Genomic DNA, 21,398 nt, shown 5'->3' with positions numbered 1-21,398 from the left:
TCATTGCCACAGAATTTTTTATAAACGCTGGAACTCCATTTGTCTACTGGGTCTTATTTGAATTTGACGAATCATTCAATGTTGGGCCATAATGATTATGTGGTCCAGATAGTTAAGTAATGAAACTCCTCTCGCTCTCATGGATTCAACCACATGCTCCACTAACTTAGTGAAGCCCAACAGCATGAATTAGAGTTTGAGCACTAGTGATTTGAATTTGTAAAACTGTCCCTTCCAAAGAAAGTGAAGAAACTCATGGTATGGAGTATACATTTGCATCATCAGATGTGCATCTGTTATGCCTAGGTGTGCAATCCAGCTGAACTCCAATAATATTTATCTTTAGGGATAGAGTCACTCCAGAGTTACATGTCTGCAAGTTAGCCAGGTATTTAATGTTGTAGAGGAATTCTGAGGACATAAAAATTGCCCCTTTCATAATATCATCTCTACGTCTGTTTCAATAACATTTTGTTTCAATGAGACTGGGTTTGTAAATCTGTCTGGAAACCATGAATCATTTTTACTTTCCACACATCTTTTGTCTGAATGCACACGGCGTGAGCAAATTACCTGATTTTGCCCTCAAAGCTTACCCAAATAGAAGGGATTACTCTTACCTCTACATCCTCCAGAGTATGCTGCTGCTAAATGGAAGTTACCCCTTGGATGTGCCCATGGCCACAATGTGCCCCAGAGGAGAAAAAAGTTCCAAACTCGCTTTGTTTCTCCCACTGTTCTCCTTTGGACGAACACTGGAGGTCTGTATTTTGTTATCAGCCGAAATGTCTCCTTAACCATATTAGACAGTTTTTTTTTAATATGATATCAAGATCAGCTTGACTGCATTCTGAACTTAGTGTAAAGCAGTAAACATGGGTACAAACTTCCTTGGCACCTTAAGCTTCCTTGGTACCTTGATAAAGGGATCCCTGAATCACAGTCAGATTGCCCAAATTCAAGTCAACTCTCAGTAAAACACAGGTGGAATACTTGACGGTGCTTGCATTCAGAGGGCCCTCAATGCACAACCACACAACATCGCTGAGTGGATACCTCCTCTTTTGTTGTTTTAACCATATCAAAACTTTTAGTGAGGATGCCAATTGAAAGCTTACCTTAGCCTTCTTTTCAAAGCCCATTCAACACCCTCCTATTGTCCTGATCATCTTCTGATCATTCTTGAGTACGGAAAGTTTTACTTTTTACTGAAGCTTGTTGAGGGGCTCGTGCAGGCATGCCTGCACATACATAGTCACCTTGGGCAACAGAACCCAATCAGATGATCTATGGTGACAGATGTCATCTGAGATCAAGATGTCTTCAAGTTCTCTTAGGGCAAAGTATGTGGCTGTCGATGTCCCCTGTTCACTAACTGAATCCAATTGTACAATACCAAAGCTATTTTAGAAAAAACAAATAACATGAACAAACTTGGGGCCTGATTTAGATCTCGGCGGCTGGGCTACCCCATCACAACGGTGACGGATAACCCGTCTGCTGAAATATAAATCCCATTATATCCTATAGGATTTAAATTTCAGCGGACAGGTTTTCCATCACCTATGTGACGGAGTAACCCATCCTGTGAGATCTAAATCAGGTCTTAAGTCAAGATAAGTTGAAATGGCAATCATCTCAGAGCAGCAAAAAAAGAGGGCATACTCAAAGGTAAAGTCATGGTCCAGGAATGGTTATGTTTGGATTCACACTTGGAGTCACGTGTGTTTCCAAGCTGGAGCATCTTGCTCTAAAGATTCGCCTGTGATAAATTCTGCCCGAGAACATTCTTGCAGAATGTTGAGTGATCCTAGCTCGTCAGTTGCGCAGCGGCTCCCTTCCTATAAGGATTCCTCATTAGATCACGTGCCTTTCACTTTGCTTGGATCACCTCCCTGTCGCACAAGCTTTCTGGAAAAAGTCGTTTTTGTTGGCTGAAATGTTGTAAAGCTGCAGATTTAGTCAGTAATTAAAGTAAAATACCAATTAGTCACCTGCAGTTTATCACAACGAGTAAGAAAACAATTATTGTTAATTTACTAAGCGTGAATGTTCACCCGGCAGGCATCTTGGCGGCATCAAAGATTCATCTGGGGTAGACTGGTGTAACCGGTACCGACTCCATCCTTAGTTTATTTAGGGTAGAGCCAAGTTTTTTGATCCTTCCCGAAACTGAGTAAATTTCTGTTTCTTCTAAGGGAGAGGGGCAGCCTATTCCTGGCTTGTGCTGCCTGGATTTGAAAAGCTCCCCCTCCTACCCTGTTTTTTTTTTTTAACCTGGGTTCATGTATTACGTTGGCTGAGGATGACCTCAGCCTCCTTGCCGGTTGATAGTAGGAAAATGTATTCTGTAGGAGTCTCGGTCCAGAGCCATTCCTGGCCTTATGGACTATGCACATTGCTTTAAAGACGACTCTTTCTTTCACCGGTAGCCAGTGTAGTTCTTTTTAATGTATCTTTTTGTGGAGTCCAACCTTGATTTATTCAGAGCTCATTTAGCTGCCAGTACCTGCATTCTATAAAGTCTTTTCAGCAGGTGGTCCGGGAGTCCCAGTAAGAGGGCATTACAGTAGTCAATCTGGCTTAGGATTCTACATTGTACCACAAACTGAAGTGACGCATCAGCTAAAAGCGAATAATACCTGCATAAATTTACGAATTTCAGAGAAGGGGGGGGGGGGAAGAAAAAATTGGGTGGTATATGGAAAAGAGAGATCAAGAGATGATATCTTTGGATACCTACCCTCAAAGAGCAAGGAGTTCTCTGATCACTAGCGCCGAGACACCCGTATGGGTATTTGCGCGCTTTAAAAATAGCAATAAATAAATAAATAAATAAATAAAGCGGGTTTGAAAGACATGGCCTCCCATTACAAAGAGAACTAGCAATGGACACATCTCAGCAAGAGAATTTAGCACAGCCAGCTCAGAAGAGACTTACGGCTAGCCCTGGGTGCTGTCACAGAGGGTTGCGATGCAAGTACTGGGCACCGCTAATAGAACATGATGCCAAGTACTACTCAAAGACAGCAACAAGTGGCTAGCATAAATCACTGCTCAAGAAGGAGGAGCAAAAAGCCCTAGACATGGCCGACAGACAGCGAGCATCATCAAGCACTAGACACCTCTCACTGAGTAGGACACTCTTCAAGCATGTGACTGACACTACTTAAGGAGAGACAAGCAGCAAATACTGAACTCTGCATACATGGAGTGAGCTGCAAATACTGGCTTACGGAGGATTTACAGCAAGCACTGCAAACTGTTCATAGATAGAAGAACAGAGCAAACAGTGGCGGGGTCCACTCACTTACCTCCTGCGTGAACTGAGCAAATGTTTTGCGGATTCCTGTTTTTGGGAATACAACTGCGTCCCGGTCGGGCCACCGGCTTGTTGTGTCCTGGAGACATTGGTGGACGGTCTTGGGCATGAGCGGCACATCGGAGAGACCATGGACATAGCTGGTGGCAGTCACGGGTCTGGTTGGGATTTGTTCTGCAGTCTGAACACTGAGGAATGGGATGAGAGACACGAAGAGATCAATAATGAACACAGTAATAATAAACCTGTTTTGGAATAGACTTAAAATAGCAGTCTCCTCTGCTCCTAGGCAGGGAAGTAACGTGCCATGGTGAGCCAATGTACTGCTACTAAACGTAAACATTCAGAAAGATTAAAATATGGTTAGCCCTGCTGGGATATCATCTCTTGTCCTACAAATCACACTAGATGTCAGCAGCAAACCCTTAAGTCACTGAGTCATCTTACCATAGGAAGATGACTGGAGAAAGGTAGCAAAGAGGCGAGGAGCAGGAGTGGCAGTGGCTAAAGCGGAAATGGCAGCGGCTAAAGAAGAAATGGGGGAAACATAAGAGTGAAAAGTAAGAGGCGGTGAGATTAGAAAGACAGAAGCAAGAGGAGAGGAAGAAAGAGGGAGGGAGTAGAAGAGAGGGAATCAGGGAGAGGGGTGGAAGAGGATAAGATATAAGGAGATAGGGTGAGAAAGACCCAAAGATCAAAGAAAGAGAAAGGGAGGTAAAAAGAGAGAAAAGAAAAAGAGACAGGAGGAAGAGAAGTTAAGAAAGGGCCAGAGGGAATGTGACAGAAGAGACATGGAAAGGGGGTAGGAGAGAGAAGATAGCTTAAAACAGGGTTGAGCGAAAAAAATAGTGGAAATTGAAAGGAGAACAACACAATAGTGGAAGTGATGCGAAAAGTCAAGGAAGAGGTGGGGCTCTGATAAAATGGGCTACTGGAAAGGGTCAAGAATATCAAGGGGAGAGAAAAAGACAGGGCAGGAAGACCCGTGGAAAGAGAGGGAATCAAAGGGTAGTACATGACAAAGGAAGAGCAATGTCTAGAAGCAGCCTGAGGAGTAGATGTAGAAGAGGACATGGACAGCCAACGATGGAACACACCATGGCCCTGATTAGGAGTCATGTGGCAAATGGTTCCCGCATGAATCTCATTTTACTGATTCCCTCAGATACATCCATTTAGTTACAAGTATTTCTGAAACGTTATTTAGCGCATGAGGAAAATAATAGGTGTTATTTACAGCATGCATTTTTTTTTTATAAACAGGTGGTAAATAGTGACAGGTGTTAATTACCACATGTGTTGAGTACCGCATGCAGTAATTAAAAAAAGAGATTTTGAGGTCAAAATGTGAGTCTGAATGTGAAGTACACTGAAAATTAGAATAAGTAGTGTACGCAGGAACTGCAGGTACATCCCCTAATGAGACACTCCTCGTGTGATCAATGACATGATTCACAAAGTCAATGAAGTTATGTAGGTTTATTCAATATTATTAATCAAATGTTTTTAAACTGATATTAACGTCATATCAATTGAAGCAACGTTATTCCATTGGATTGACATATGAACTTTCTCCAATGCATTTCGGGCGGGAATGCCCTTTGTCACGGAGTGCTGTGGAGGAAGAAACAGAAAAGTGGGTGAGGGATAAGTAGAAGATCAGCGTAAAGCTGGGGAGTTACTAGTGTCTATGGGTGGGGAAATGCAAGTTAGAAACGGCTAGTCTAAATGGTGCACGGAAAATATCGTGAAGGGAGGGTACGTGAGGGAGATTTACCGCGTGAGGCTAAAAGGCAAAGAACAAAAATGCTAGGGCGTGCCTAGCAGTCAAAGTGGTTAGAACTTACTTCATGTCAAGGCGTAGCGAGTTCCGCTCTGCAGCGGCTGTGAGGTCGGTGTCGGGCGTGGGTGTGAGAGGAAGCTATAAATGGCTAGGAGTGAACTGCGATGAGGGACGGGAGGAGTGATGGAAATTGACGATGGACTAAGGGTCAGGAAGTGGAGCGGCCATGTTGGAACGGTGTGAGAAGGCGAGGGGTGCATGCAGGATGAGTGAAAAAAGCAGTTCGGAGCAATGCAAGCAGATAAACAAACATGTACATTACAGATAACAACTATATTCAATGCGATCATTAAGACCGTATGGTTTTAAAGTCTGTAATCGGTAAATCCATTCTAGTTCTCTCTTTAACAGTAGTTTATGATTATCGATTCCTTCTCTTTTGGTGAGAGTTTCCAAAACAATGAATTTAAGCTGTGCGATGGTATGGCGTGATTCAGCAAAGTGCATGGCAATGTGCGATTTCTCAAGTTTTAGGCGTATGTTGGATTTGTGTTCGTTTAAACGTGTTTTTATTTTACGTTCTGTTTTGCCAACATACAACTTCCCACAGGGACATTTTAAGGCGTAGATTAAGTTCATGGAGTCGCATGTAGCATCAACTTGTAGTTTAATAGCATGACCTTTCATTGGGTGTTGGATAGTGTTACCCTTGATAACACTTTTGCAGTGGTTGCAATTTAGGCAAGGTTGAGTTCCTCGATGGTGTTGGGTTGCAGGGGTTGGTTTAGAAAGAATCTCTTTAATGTTCTTGCTTCTAGTATGAGCAATTAGGGGAGGTTTTTCAAAAATGCCCCGAAAGTCGGGTTCGATCTGTAAGATGGGCCAGTGTTTCAGTATGACAAGGGGGCATAAACGTAAGATAAAAACACGTTTAAACGAACACAAATCCAACATACGCCTGAAACTTGAGAAATCGCACATTGCCATGCACTTTGCTGAATCACGCCATACCATCGCACAACTTAAATTCACTGTTTTGGAAACTCTCACCAAAAGAGAAGGAATCGATAATCATAAACTACTGTTAAAGAGAGAACTAGAATGGATTTACCGATTACAGACTTTAAAACCATACGGTCTTAATGATCGCATTGAATATAGTTGTTATCTGTAATGTACATGTTTGTTTATCTGCTTGCATTGCTCCGAACTGCTTTTTTCACTCATCCTGCATGTACCCCTCGCCTTCTCACACCGTTCCAACATGGCCGCTCCACTTCCTGACCCTTAGTCCATCGTCAATTTCCATCACTCCTCCCGTCCCTCATCGCAGTTCACTCCTAGCCATTTATAGCTTCCTCTCACACCCACGCCCGACACCGACCTCACAGCCGCTGCAGAGCGGAACTCGCTACGCCTTGACATGAAGTAAGTTCTAACCACTTTGACTGCTAGGCACGCCCTAGCATTTTTGTTCTTTGCCTTTTAGCCTCACGCGGTAAATCTCCCTCACGTACCCTCCCTTCACGATATTTTCCGTGCACCATTTAGACTAGCCGTTTCTAACTTGCATTTCCCCACCCATAGACACTAGTAACTCCCCAGCTTTACGCTGATCTTCTACTTATCCCTCACCCACTTTTCTGTTTCTTCCTCCACAGCACTCCGTGACAAAGGGCATTCCCGCCCGAAATGCATTGGAGAAAGTTCATATGTCAATCCAATGGAATAACGTTGCTTCAATTGATATGACGTTAATATCAGTTTAAAAACATTTGATGAATAATATTGAATAAACCTACATAACTTCATTGACTTTGTGAATCATGTCATTGATCACACGAGGAGTGCCTCATTAGGGGATGTACCTGCAGTTCCTGCGTACACTACTTATTCTATGACAATTGGTGTTTGGACGGAAAACACCACCCTTGAGAGCACCCAGAACCTTGCGAAAAACTTTCAAAAGTTCAATTAACTAGAGTTGTGCACCACCCAACCCCTTTTTCTTGTACACTGAAAATTCCCACCTGCATAAAGTAGGTGGTAAATATGTGTAGTGATTTTATCAACCAAAAATAAAAGTGTTTGCATGGGGTTGTAGGTGTGTAATAAAATATAAATAAATAAACGTACGTTTTGTAAATAGAAAGCAGTAAACAATTCACCTGCAAGGAGACACCTACAATTATAAAGGCTCTCTGCTGAACATGGCCTTTCAGGTGCTATAATTCACTCATTGTTAAAAGCTGTATTTGGGCACTTCATTCGAATATGTCAAAACCTGCTAGCTACTACAGCAAGCCGTACAAGAAGGTGCAAATAAACAGCCTGAACAGCGCATGGGCAATGATGGCCACTAGACGCCAGTGAAACCTAAACATCCAGAGAATCAGGTTGAATCCACTAATATTAACTGAAAAAGAAATATTAAAAACAAATAAGTTGGACATGTGTATTAACCAAGACATCCTAACATCACTAGGTGTCATGTTACAGCCTACTGTAGGCATGCACACTGCCATAACACCCTTCCTGAAAATTCTGCTGTGCCATCATTTTTAGCTACTGGGTCTACTCAGCACACACTGGATTGTGTATTGATCATGGTATGTATGGCACAACCAACCTTTTGTAAAATTTTCAAACAAGTCATTGATGTTTTGATCAAGATTACAAATCAACACATTGGTTTTCCAACAGACAGTCAAACAACTAATTCCATCAATGTCAAATGGCACGCTTAGCCCTATTCCTAACATGACAGGTGCCATAGACGGCTCTCGTGTTTCGTTAGTGGTCTCCGGTGTCATGAGCAAGGGTACAGAAATCAGAAGAACCAGCACACCATGAAGATCATGGCTACTTGGTAAGTATGAATACACCCTTGAAACTGTTTAAGATCTTTCATTTATTATGATGTTACAAATTTGTAAAAAATGCATTGCGGGTATTGCAGTATACATGTGATGCTGGCTATGCCTTGAAGCCAAGGCTCATGACTCCACTGCGTAACTCAGGGATTGCACAGGAGCACACACACAATAGAGCACATGTTCACACTAGAAACTCCAGAGAACGGGAATTTGGACTTCTTAAGGTCAGATCCCGCTTTTTCTATTGAAGTGATGGTGGTGCCTTGGAATACTAGTCTGACAAAGTGTGTCATTTCACTGTAGTCTGTTCTATGCCGCACAACACTGGGATCACACAATGTGTGCCCATGCCTGAAGATGAAGAGGAGAATGCTGATGACAGTAATGATGCAGCAAACCAAAGGCTGCAAAGGGACGTGAAGGTCAGTGCCATAAGAAACGCTATCATTACAACTTATTTTTCAAACCTTCAAATATGTCACAATCACAACCATTTGTAAGAAAAGAGACATACAGAAAGATGGGATCTTTTAATGTTTATTGAAATAAAATTTAAAGGCAGATGCCAAATTGTAAACAATAACTGTTTTGTCATTTCTTATGTCTTAAACTTATGATGCCAAAGAAGCAGCTCTAGCAGATCTTCTTTTAGCTCTTTATGGGGACGCTTGTGCGTCTAGGGATGGAGAGAATGTAGAAGGAAGTGAAGAAGATGTTGTGCTGTCTCTTGTAGCAAATCGAGCCATCTGGGACATTGTCATTGCCTGATGCTCCAACATTTTACCAAGGTTAACAAGGCATCTCCGACAGCCCTTTGCCCTTTCGCATTCCGCCGGCTGACAGTCAGAATGCACACAGTCAGCCTACTGAGTGCATGTGTATTGAATCTAGTCTGACGTTTTTCTCTTGTTGACGTGAGTCAGCAGGGTGGACTCCATCATGAACTTGAGCTGTTGTTACTTTATGCCCTTAATGACCGGGAGAACTGATATTATCTGTACTGTTTCTGAGTATTTTACAAGGAGGGCCTGCCCTGCTGGCCTGACTCCAATGAGGAACTCATGTCTTCCAATATTTTTAGTATATCAGGATTGGTACACAAGGATTGAATACTGTCCTCTGAGGGGACACTCTTTCATCATCAGCTGTTAGATGAGGGGGGTGAAGGGTCTTCATTCTTCCTCTTGTTGGGTGTCATGGCTCTCAATATCGGCAACTTCAACATGTTCTAATTCAAGTGCAAATATTGCTTGTGGCTCTATGGGGGATAATAGTTTTTCAGACACATTCAGTACTACCATGGATGTTGTTTTGGCAGATTCTATGTTGGCCTCAGATGTTGCCGATTCTTAATTTCTAGTTAATAAAGAGGTCATCGAGTGTGCTCAGTTGTTTGTTCTGTTCTTGTCTTACCACCGTTCACTAGTTATTTAGATCCCAAGATTGCCAATCAAAGGAACTGAACTGAGGGAGAGTATAGTTCCTCAATCCCAATCGATGTGTCGAGCCTAGACCATGTCCACATTGTACTTAGTACTGTATGTATTTGCTTAGAGGGCCTGCAGAGTGTTAGGAATAAAATAAGGGACACTGGGCAAGTGACCAGCCAACCCAGGTTCCATATTCTGATAAGGTGCCTGCTTTCCAGTATGTGACCAATAATGCACGAAATGCTCACGTGCAAACGAATAATATATGCCAAATTTTGTGGCTGCTAAATCCCCTTTGTCATAGGTAAGCTGTAATTTGTTCCATGCAGTACTGGGATTGCGTTCCCCCGGTGCCAATTTAATCATCAATGTCTTGAGTTGGTCAAACAAAGATCTAGTGAAGGAAATGGGGACATTTTGCAACATATATATGAATCTCAGTAAAAGCACCATCTTCAGGAGGGCTATCCCAACAGCTACCGTCAATAGTAGTTTAATCCACCTTTCAAACGAATGCCATTATTTTAGTTGTGCATTTCACAAAATGTTCCTGCGCAAAGGTTTCGTTAACAGAGTAATAGGACTCAAAATTTAACTGAATAAACCCTAGGAAGAGGGCTGTACCTGCAGAGATGTTCTATCCTTGGCACCCACTGCCAGGCCATGGGTTAGGTTTAACAAACTCCAACTCCTGCTCTTTGGCTGGCCATGAACAGGAGTAACCGGGGTAGAGATTTGGGTGAGTGCTGTTTGCAGAAAAGTAGCCCCCAGGGAAGGCTTCTGAGCAGACTGTTCAATTGATTTAGAGCATTGCTCTAGGCTATGTTCAGAGGGGGAGAGGCCTCTGCTATGCGTCATGACAGTGAAACTTCAATGGTCAAGAAAAGAGCACAGGTGATAGGTCATCACTGGTTCCCTAGGTCAGACGACGAGTGTGATGTCACAGTGACACTTCAAACGGGGATAGGTTCTTTGGGGTAAAGTAAAATCCACTGGTTAGTGCATGCCTTCCATTCAGGGATTGGCTAGAGGAACAGGACTGTAATGGTTATGGTGCATGAGGGAGCTCATTGAGGGACTCTCTGGGCTTCACCAGGTGATCTTTATGAAGGATCGATTGCATTGCTGGGGTTGTCTTAGACGAGTAGGTCCCTTTCTGTCTAGTACTATATGTATGGACCATGCCTCAGAAGAAAGCAGTCCATCTCAGCCTACAGCAAGGCCTTGTATGAGGACAGTACAAATTTAAGGATTATAACAAGGGCAGTGTAGCGTGGTGCTCAGCCTAACTAGACTCTGCGCCACTAGGCACAGGAAAGGAAAGAATTATTTTTCTTTAACTAACCCTTTCACACCAATGTCATGCTTCATCATCGGGTTCACCCAAACGCCTAAAGCTTAGGGTGGGCTCAACCATCTTTCAAGGAGCTCTTTAAAGAAAAGTACAAGGGGACATAACTATAGTTTAAAAATCACTTGATCGTGACGTGGTCAGGGATATTAAAACTAAAACTAGCAAGGGGTGATTAGGATAGAATCGTCCTATGACATTTTGATGTCCAACATCGAGGGATTTGAGTCTATAGTTATGACACCTCGTACTTTTTTTAAGAGCTCCCTGGAAGATGGTTGAGCCCACCCAGTGGAATAACACAGGCCCCTGCATAACCCGCGGTGCGGGGGGCCCCGAGCTCCAAGGGGCCCTCTCAGTACAGAACTCTGGCCGGATAGCTCCAGATTTAGTCCAGAGGGGGTCCCTGACCGTAACTTGCAGGGGGGGGGGCCCTCAAATATCATTTCACCAGTGAGCCCACACTGACCTTTAGGAGTCGGGATGAACCCGATGATGAAGCATGACACCGACGGGTCCGCTGGGCTTCCAAGATGGCTTGTGATGTAGACAGACCTTACTTCTGGGCTTTGTTTGGGAGGTGAAAGTCTCACTCTGTTTGGTGCCACATTTCTAGAGTGCGTCTGGAAAGCTCTGTCACAGCCTACAATGAGGCAAATGTTAAGCACCCTCTCAAAAAAGGTCCAATGAGCAGTCTAGCTGCCATCTCCCAATCCAGCCTACATGACCAGTTCTTGATGGCCTTAGAAACATCCAGCTACCCAACAGTTGCTGCTGCACAAACTTCTTATGGTATGCAATCCTTTCCCACCCTACTGACGGTGAACCAGTGCACTACGGAGACCCAAGGTGTAACAACTCTTGCTAGGATATTTTGCCATTTAGCTTTTGTTATCCAAAAAGGTACCTGGTTCCAGTATTAATTAATTAATTAATTAATTTGGAAGTTAGGCTGGAATAGGTTTGATCATAATTTTATGCCAGTCGATTTATGGTTGTTAAATCGTATTTTCACGTGCTTCGGTTACATATACTAACCTCTTATGTTGGGTCCAGCAAATTGTTGCACCTCTCAACTGCTCAAATGTGTCAAGCTTAAGATAATTGACTCCTTTGAAGGTAGCACTAAACTTACCAGCAGCTTGTGCGCTTGTACAGCGCTCCGTTACGTTTTGGCTTGGTTTGCGCTATAAAATTCCACAAACGTACATCAGTTCTAAAATGGAAGTCTCTTGCTGCAATTGTCACACTGTATGTGTGGGCGGGTTTGGGAACTATGTACAGTGAGATTTTTGGATCCTGCACCATGCTGTCTAACTGTTAAAGTCACACACACATAAATAGCGCATTTGTATCTAAAAGCGGTCAATGCCTGGTTGAACTATGGCTGCCATTTTAAGTAAGCTGAGATTTATGAAAGGCCCTGGGCCTGGAAGCGGTTCCAGATCGAGGCTGCTGGCACGGGGATGCTGTGCTTGCTCTTTGATGCAAACATTGGTCTTTAGAGTGTCTGAGAGAAATTGTAAGGGATTTGTAAGAAATTGTAATTGTAAGAAATTGTAAATTTATAAGAGGAACAGAGCGCAGGTCGCAGAAGAATCTGAAGGTCAGACATGCAGTTTTAAAAGTTGACCAGCAGGATCTCTTTGGTGAAAGGCGCAAGCGAGCCTGAAGCCCCATTTTGGGCCACTTGGAGCCTGGTACAGAAGGCTCTAAGGCGAAATCTGTCCTCTGTCGATACACTTAATCGGTAGTGCTGTTCTTTGTTGTTTTGGGCTATGGAACCGTGGAAGGGATCTTGTACCTTGTCCTATTGACATTCTAACATGCTAACAAAACCATAAACTCAAAGCTTTTAACTGTGAGAGCAGTTTCCTTTCCAACAGTGCAATTATTTTTTATTTATTTATTTAAACACCTTCATAGTTCGTGACAGTGCACAGTTGTTATTTAGATCTTGCACGGGTGAACCATTGTAAAGTTTTACAACTTCAGACGAATTTCACATAATCTGAGTGGATGTGGCTTTTAAAAACAAACAATTGCCAGTGGTTCCTATCACATGGCTGCCATACTATCCTTTTTAGGTTTCGCCTAGACAGAGCATAAACTGTCTCTGAGAGACATATTTACGTAGAGCGGGCTTACAGACCGCCCATAGCTTCCCATTTGTTAGCCTTAGCGTCACTTTCATTTGCTTCGTACCCGTTTGTACCTGCATGCAAGCGTCATGTTCTCTACTTTTGATTGGCCCTCCACTGGAGCATGGACCATTCACTGCTCCCGTTTTAGAAAATACTTCTTCTGTGTTCATGCACTCCATGTGAGTGCTTGTGTTTTTAGTACGTCTCTAATATCCCTGTCTATCTAGCTTCTATTCCCTCCTATCCATCCTCCTTTCATGTGGCTTCTTTTCCCTCCCACCCCTACCCTGTACTTTACGCCACTGAACTCTACTCTGCACCATTCTATTCTACACTACTGCACTCTACTCCAGACCCTCCACTGAGCTCTACCCAACTCTGCTCCTCTATGAATCTTTCTACACCACTGCATTCTATGTCACTGCACTCTGCACCACACAACTCAACTGCACTTCACACCACTTTACTTTATGCAAATGCACTCTACTCAGCACCACTGTACTCTAGGCCACTGCACTCTACACCACTCTACTCTGCTTCACTCCACTTCATGCCACTGCACTTTACAATACTCTACTCTGCACCACTTTACTCTACGCCATTCTACTCTACACAACTGCACTCTATGTCACTGCACTCTACTCTGTACCACTCTATGCCACCACACACTGCACCACTGCCCTATGCACTAGTCTGCACTTCTCTGCACCACTCTACAAAACTGCCCTCTATGCCACTGCACTTTAGGGGAAACATCCTTAACATCGCGGTCAGTGCACTGCAATGCTGCTACATCACGGTCGTTACAACGAACGCGATGTAACCACGCTATGCAATTACAAGGCAAGTCTTTATATCGACTTGCGCTAGATGGCATGCTAACATTACATATAGTGTAGTTTACTATCCCAACACCTTCCCTACTGTTAAGTGGACTGGAGTTGGAACAGTAAATTAAACTTTTCTAATGTTAGCACGCCATCTAGCTCAAGTCGATGTAAAGGCTTGGGTTGTAATGGCATAGTGTGGTAACAATGCAGTCCTTGTAACGACAGGGATGTAATGGCAAGAGTTGTGCTCACTCGCGTTGTAACGTCATGCATCCCACTTTACACCACTCTACTTCACTGCACCACTCTGCTCTATGCCACTGCACTTTAAGCCACTGTACTCTACTCGCGCAACTGCATTCTACTCTATGCTACTACACTCTAAGCCACTACACTCTAGGCCACTCTACTTTACAACATTGAACGCTGCACCACTAAACTCTACTCTACACCACTGCACTCTATGCCACTCTACAATACTTTGCACCACTCTCCTCAATGCCACTGCAGTCTATACCACTCTACACCACTCTACTTCACTGCACTCTACCCAGTGCACTCTATGCCACTCTACTGTACACCTCTGCATTCTATGTCACTGCACTCTACTTTGCACCACTCTACATCAGTCCACTCTACGCTACCCCATGCCACTCCTCTCCCCTTCTACGCCAGTCTCATTTTCCCCACTACTCTACTCTATGCCAGTCCACTGAACACAACTGTACTCTACTTTACTCCCGGGCACTCAGGGTCAGTCCACTCCATGCTATGTCACTCCACTCTACCCTATGCCACTCCACCCCACTCCAAGCCACTCTATGCCACTCCCTACCACTCTATGCCATGCCACTCAATTCCACGCTGCTGTACAACATAACTAAGAGACATTGGCAAAGCCATTAGCTCTCGCATAGGCGAAAGATATTGGCTTTGACAAAGCTGGTTAGCTTTACCCCCATGTTATGCATTTAATACATTGCATGGCTCTCAAGTTGTCTTATGTTAGGAGTGCATTTGGCTTCACATGCAAAGTTCTAATTACCAGAATTCAAAGGAGAAACCGGGATGTATTCTTGGCACACAACTAAGTGAGCTCTCCCTTCAAACCTAGACACTGAACGAAAGGAATAGTTTTATTTCACAGTCAATCTTAATAATGAGCACGCAGTGTTATAACAATGGGTATGTTCTATATATACATTTTTTTTGTTTAACTGTGCAGGTTAATAAACTGTTGTTTTATGGCACCATGCTCCACTTCCGTCTTTTCCAAGTAGTGTAAATAACAGGTTTTAATGTTATCAACTTCAGAAGGATGATTTGACCTTGCCAGAATTCCAACATGTGGCCTGGAGATCACACAAGATGTCAGCAGTGCGGTTTAACCCTCTACTGTCCGGACAGTTGGAATGAGGTGTGTATAGTGAAAAGGCTGGCCTTTGGTTTGTCACTAGGAGGTTTCACAATTATGTTTTTCAGGTGCCCATATGCAGATTGGCTTTTTGCAGCGAGAAAAACAATCGCTGCAAAAAGTAGTATTGCCATTCAAAGAGGGTCACCCCATGAAGCTAAGTATATATGATCTGTACCAGAGAAAAGAGATGAGGAGGACTCAGAGGAAGGAAAGGGGAAAAGGCAGGTTGACAGGAAGAGAAGGAGGAAAGGTATGATGACAGGGATATAATGACAAGGACAAAGTATGGAAGGATGGGAGCTAAGACAGATAAAGTTGGAATACCAGAGGAAGTAAAGGTTAAAAATAATGATACGAGTCAGAAAGAAGAGGGTAAGAAAATACTAAAAAACAACAGAATTTGACTGAGAAGCAGAGATTGGCAGGGAAATGCTGACGTGGACAAGAGAGTGAACAAGAGATTGTTGCTCTTCAGGGGAAAGTAGAGTAACTTGGACAAATGGAGAGTCATGCATTAAGTATGAATAAGAGAGAATAAAGCGAAAGTAGAATAGCCAATCAATCAATCAGGATTTATAAAGCGCAGCTAATCACAGGATAGTGTATCCAGGCACTTGTAGGTCCCAGAAGCTTATTCGAACAGCCAGGTCTAGAGCGCCATTCAGAATTCTGGAAGTGCGGTGATGGTCCGAAGGTGCGTGGGGAGGCTGTTCCGGGTCTTTTCTGCGATGTGGGAGAAAGAGAGCCCCACTTCTGCTTCAGTAGATGCGGGGAGTATGGGCAAGAGAAAGGAGGGTGAAGCATAGTCTTCTCTACAGTTGGTGGAAGTTCAGGTGGTAGTTAAAATATGTGGGCCATTGGTTGTGTAGAGCCTCATGTGGGTGTGTGGGTCAGCAGCTTGAATTGGAAGCATGATTGGGAGGTGTTGAGTAGCTGGTTTTGCTCCAGGCGTGTCATGAGTGGATTGTTGATGATCTTTTCCAGTGCCTTCGCTGGGAATGGGAGAAGGGAGATTGACTGGTAGTTTTTCAGTTATCTGGGGTCAGCAGAAGGTTTTTGAGTAGTGGCCTGATTTCGGCGTGTTTCCAGGTGTCAGGATATGCTCCGGTGGTGATAGAGGTGTTGAGTAGGGTGGTGAGTTCATGGCCAATCCTTTTAATTCAGAGGTTGTGGATGTGGTGCAGGCACGGGTCTCCTGGAGCTCTCAAGTGGATGGATTTCATGGTGAAGGTGGTGTCCCTAGTGGAGAGGATGTTCCAGGTGGTCAGTGTGTGGTTTGTGCGGCTTATGGTGGTGGCGTATCTGTCAAGGACATACATAGGTGTGGGTTGGGAATTGAAGTTTCTGTATATGGTTGCGCTCTTGTTGTGGAAGAAGTGGGCGAGGTTGTTGTACAGCTCCTGTGAGGGTATGATGTTTTCACTGGCAGCCATGGTGGAGAATTCCTTAACAATGTTGAAAAGTTCCTTGGTGATGATAGCACTGGTTTTGATACGTGTGGTGAGGGCTGTCTTCTTTGTTACCCTCAGCAGGTGAAGATAGAGGTTGAGGGAGGTCTTCAAGGCTACCCTGTCGAAGGGGTCCATGTTAGCGCGCTATCTCCTCTACAGCTGTTTGATGTCCTGTTTCACTGTTCTAAGTTCTTGGGTGTACCAGCTGGCCTTTTAGGAGGATTTTCTTTGGATGTTGCTTTTGATGGCAACAATGCTGTCTGTACAACTGGTGATCCAGGCTAAGAAGTTGCTCACTTCCTGTTCGAGTTTGGTGGCGGTAGCAGGGTTAGAGGTGTTGAGGGTGTGCGCCCAGCTGGTCTCTGAGATTTTGCTCCACCTCCGATGGGGGGTGTTGGTCAACTTTGGGGTGGAGGTGCAGGGGCTGGAGATGATGAAGTGGATCATGGAATGATTGGTCCATGTGAGTTTGGTGACATGGCTGTATTTGACGCTGTTGCTGGTGGTGAAAATTCGGACCAGCATGTGTCCTGCGGTGTGTGTAAAGTCATGGATGATCTGGGTCAATCGCGGCTGCTCATACTGTTGAGGAGTTGTGTGGTGTTTTTGTCTTTGGTGTCGTTGATGTGAAAATGTAAGTAGTGGAGAAAGATGTAGTCCTTGGAGACTAAGGCTAGGGGCGCAATGAAGTCTATGATGGAGTTGCAGAAGCTGGAGCTCGGACCTGGGAGTTGGTAGGCGAGGGTCCCTCTGATGCTTGTCTTGTCACCCGTGTGAGCTTGAAGGTCCGATGTTCATAGGGTGGGGGGGTATTATCAGTAATGATAGTACAATGTATGGTCTCTTTGTGGATGATAGCTGTTCCTCCTCCCAGCTTGTTGGTGCGGTCCTGGTGAGTGATTTTATATAAGTTGGCAGTTCGGGCTGGACTGTTCCCATGAGGCACAGGGTCAGACTGATTTGCATATGGCCATGTCTGAACTGGGGTGGTGTGGAGTGCAAAAAAACGATGGATTTAGGCCCAGATCTCTGTACTGGGGTGAATGTATGACAATGTTCTGCATTCTGTCCATCGACAGTGGTTTTTGCTTATGTTTCAAACACGTTATAGCTGCATGCTGTGGTGGGTTGGGTCCTGAGAACCCATGGGCGTTAACTGTAGATGACTTATCAATATTGCCAGATGCTGCGACTAGCCTACCTGCATTACTCCCGGCCACCCTGTGAAAGCAGGGGAGTACGCCGGCTTAACCTCGCCCTCCTGGGAAGTTTCCCTATATTCTGTTTGCAAGTATATATGGTTGGAATTGGGACAGGTATACCACAACCTGATTGACGGGTTGGAGTGGGTGGAGGGTGGAATTTGGAATTTCATTGTTTAGTTTGATGCCAGTATAAAGCTGTCGGACACTTTGAAATGTTACACTGGAATCTCTATTGTACGCTTGGGTCTGGTATGAGAGTTGGATGTGGGCGTTGCTCATGGGAACACGCACTAACACACTGAATGTCCTCACGTGGAACGTTAGGGGGCTGAACGATGGTAGGAAGGCTAAGCTGGTGCACGCCTATCTGACGAGACATCACATTGACATTTGCTTTATGCAGGAGACGCACCTCAATGTGAAACCGTCGCAGCAGCTACGCCACGGCAGATGGGGAGAAACACACTCCGCTATCTATTCCAACTATGCGCGAGGTGTGGAAATACGCATTAGAAAAGGAGTAGATTGGCGAGGAAACAATGCATATGTTGATCCTGAGGGGAGATGTGTGATTTTGAATAGGCAGCTGGGTGGCAGAGCTGTGATACTGGCAGCTGTGTATGGCCCAAATGTTGACTCCTCCAACTTTTTTCGCGTCATCTGGTCTAGGATTAGGGCGCAAGGCTGTCGCACAATAATATGGGTCGGTGACTTCAATGCTATACTAAATGACGCTTCTGACAGACACGGCACAGCTCGTTCCCTGCACCCTCAAGCTACTACAGCCTTACAAGACATCATATCTGATGGCGACTTATTAGATATTTGGAGGGTCCGTCATCCCGGGCTCAGGGAGGGGACCTTTATCTCTAATCAGTGTGCGTCCTGGTCCCGTTTATACTTTTTGTTAGTGTAACAGGATGTTGCTACCTGGACGCTGGAGGTGTCCATCTGGCACGCTAATTATCGGATCATACCCCCTGTTTACTCAAATTGTCCTTACCAATCGTTCCCCTGTGCACTTTTACCTGGAGTTTACCCCCTCACGCATTACTAGATGAGGCCTTCAAAGAGGAGATCAGATCTGATGTCATAGAATATTTTGCCCTAAATTCTGGATCGGTTGACACCGTCGCCTCGCTATGGGTGGCATTTAAAGTTTTGATTAGAGGGCAAGGTGTACTAAAAGCAATCAGGGGAACGTTAGCAGAATTAGAGGTGCGGATAAGGGAGCTACAAGGACAATTTACTCTCAGACAGACCCCGCCACAGCTGGGCTTCTAAAGTCGAAACTTTAGAATTCGAGGAAGAGTCACAAAGTGAAGTTAAATTCTTGGGCAAATATGCCGAGGCGAGGCGATACGGAAAAGGTGACAGACCGGGCCACACGCTAGCGGGTATGATTCGTCAACCCAAAAATGCTACCTTTGTGCACGAGATAAACGGCGCTAGTGGGGACACTATTAGGGGCCAGTCTGAGGTTCTCAACGAATTTTACACATTCTACTCTTCCTTATACAAGGCCACCCAGATATCGAACCCAGTAAGCATGCAAGAATTTTTAGATTCTATTGCCCTGGTGTGGTTTAACAATACACATAGAGCCTATATGGACCTCCCCATCATGGTGGAGGATGTCAAACAGGTGATAAAGATCTTGCCACTCAATACGCCCCGGGTCCAGGCGGCTTGACGACCGCCTTTTACAAAGCATATGCTGAAGAACTAGCTCCCAGACTGCTTGCAGTATTTGAAGAAGCACTAGAGGCGGAGATCCTTCCACAGTCTATAAGAGAGGCGGTGATTATGACACTGTTGAAACCAGACAAGGCGGAAACGGAGGTTGACTCATACAGGCCATTATCCTTGATAAATGTCGATGTAAAGATATATGCCAAATTGCTGGCAAATTGACTCCAGCCGCTGCTTCCGATGATTGCTCTCCCAGACCAGTCCGGGTTTATCCCTGGACGATCGACTTCACACAACCTTCGTACGTTGTTCTCAGTGCTACACTATCTCCACCCGAGTGTTCAAGCCGCCGCCCTCTTTTTAGACGCGACCAAAGCATTTGACACGCTTGAGTGGCCATACTTATTTTTGATACTAACACGTATGGGATTGAGCCCTTTGTTTATTAATCGAATTAAGCTACTATATACGAAACCAATCGCCCGAATAAGAGTTAACGGTTTATTGTCAGACTCATTCCAAATTTCGCGGGGTACGAGGCAGGGCTGCCCACTGTCACCATTACTCTTATCTATTGCCATGGAGCCCCTGGCTGCCCCCACCAGCCCCCCCCGCTCTGCACTGCCCACCCTCTCCCCCAGGCACATTCCCCCATAGGACCTTCCGATCGGCCCTTGCGATAGCATAATATCAGATACACTTGCTTCTCCCGCCCCAGACCGTCTATATTTAGAGAGGTGCATATACACATATACACTGTTCGCTTGTGGGTAACTAGTCTACTGTTTCTATGTCTTTATGAACTGTTATATGCTGATACTTACTGTTTTACTGAGTTCAGGAGTAAGATTTGAATATGTATGACATCAAGAGTATAGGCGTGAAACCTTGCTTTTCCTGTAAGGATGTAATGAGCGCTTTCACAATACTAATCCAGGGAAAAGATAAGTAGAGGCAGTTTATGGTTCCTGTGGGCAAGCGACCACTGTTGTTTCTATTATTCATTGTAATATGGACTTTACATGGAACTACTACTACTACCAAGCTAAGTACTATGATCCGTTGCTACGTCAGATCTGACTGTTGTATCTTTTACAATATGCATATTCAAGAAAATGGTTGTGAAATCATGCTCAGTTGAGTTGCCTGGCCACTGTGCAAGCACTGTCAAATGGCTCGTTGGCTGCATTTTGTGGCAATACCGATATTCAAACAATAACTGCGTATCAGTACAGCGGATACCGGAACATTACCCCGACGATACACAACATTTCTGGAAAAACGGGTAAGAACTGTTTGATTTACAGAGTTCATTTCTTTAGTTAAAAAATGGAAAAACTAGACGTCATTTGTATGTAGAAACGAACTGTGAGCGTACATGATACATATAACGCTTCCTATGCCAATGGATCCGATGTTATTGTCAGAAGAGCTATGTATACTTTCTGGTTTCTTGAAATTTTTCCTTTTCTATTGCTTTTTACAAATTGAAGTGTTGCAGCCTGCCCCAAGGGTTGTAGGCTCCCCATTGTGTACTGCTTACTGCTGCTAATAAACGTCTTAACAAAAAAAAAAAAAAATGGAGCCCCTGGCTGCCAGGATACGACAACACCACACCGTGAGGGGAATAGGGTTCAGTACCCGTAGACTTCTGATTTCCCTTTATGCAGATGATGTGACTCTATACATCCTAAACCCTGAAGACAATCTAAATCCGGTCTTTCAAGAATTCCTCAGGTTCGGGGGGGCTGGCGGGCATCTCCATTAACTGAGCAAAGTCGGTAATTTTCCCATTGACTGATGGCACCAAAGAGATGACATCTGAGTTTCCGTTGCGATGGGAGGCGAGTGAGGTCAAGTATCTGGGGGTGTGGCTGAGCCGTAATCTCCAAGACAT

At 44.4% G+C, this 21,398-nt stretch overlaps 1 protein-coding gene across 1 annotated transcript in view; it reads right to left on the bottom strand.

Moving 5' to 3' along the window:
* Nucleotides 1–21,398, bottom strand: part of ACSF2 (acyl-CoA synthetase family member 2) — a 652,634-nt gene that overhangs the window by 393,733 nt on the left and 237,503 nt on the right. Inside the window, exon 2 of the mRNA XM_086930824.1 lies at nt 3,315–3,510. Coding sequence (XP_086786950.1) covers nt 3,315–3,510 — 196 coding nt within the window. The remainder of the gene's footprint in view (nt 1–3,314; nt 3,511–21,398) is intronic.

This window comes from Lissotriton vulgaris, chromosome 7, assembly GCF_964263255.1.
Source record: "Lissotriton vulgaris chromosome 7, aLisVul1.2, whole genome shotgun sequence".
Classification (NCBI taxonomy): Eukaryota; Metazoa; Chordata; class Amphibia; order Caudata; family Salamandridae; genus Lissotriton; species Lissotriton vulgaris.
The sequence above is the reverse complement of the archived record's forward strand: the minus strand, read 5'-3'. Positions and strand labels throughout refer to the sequence as shown.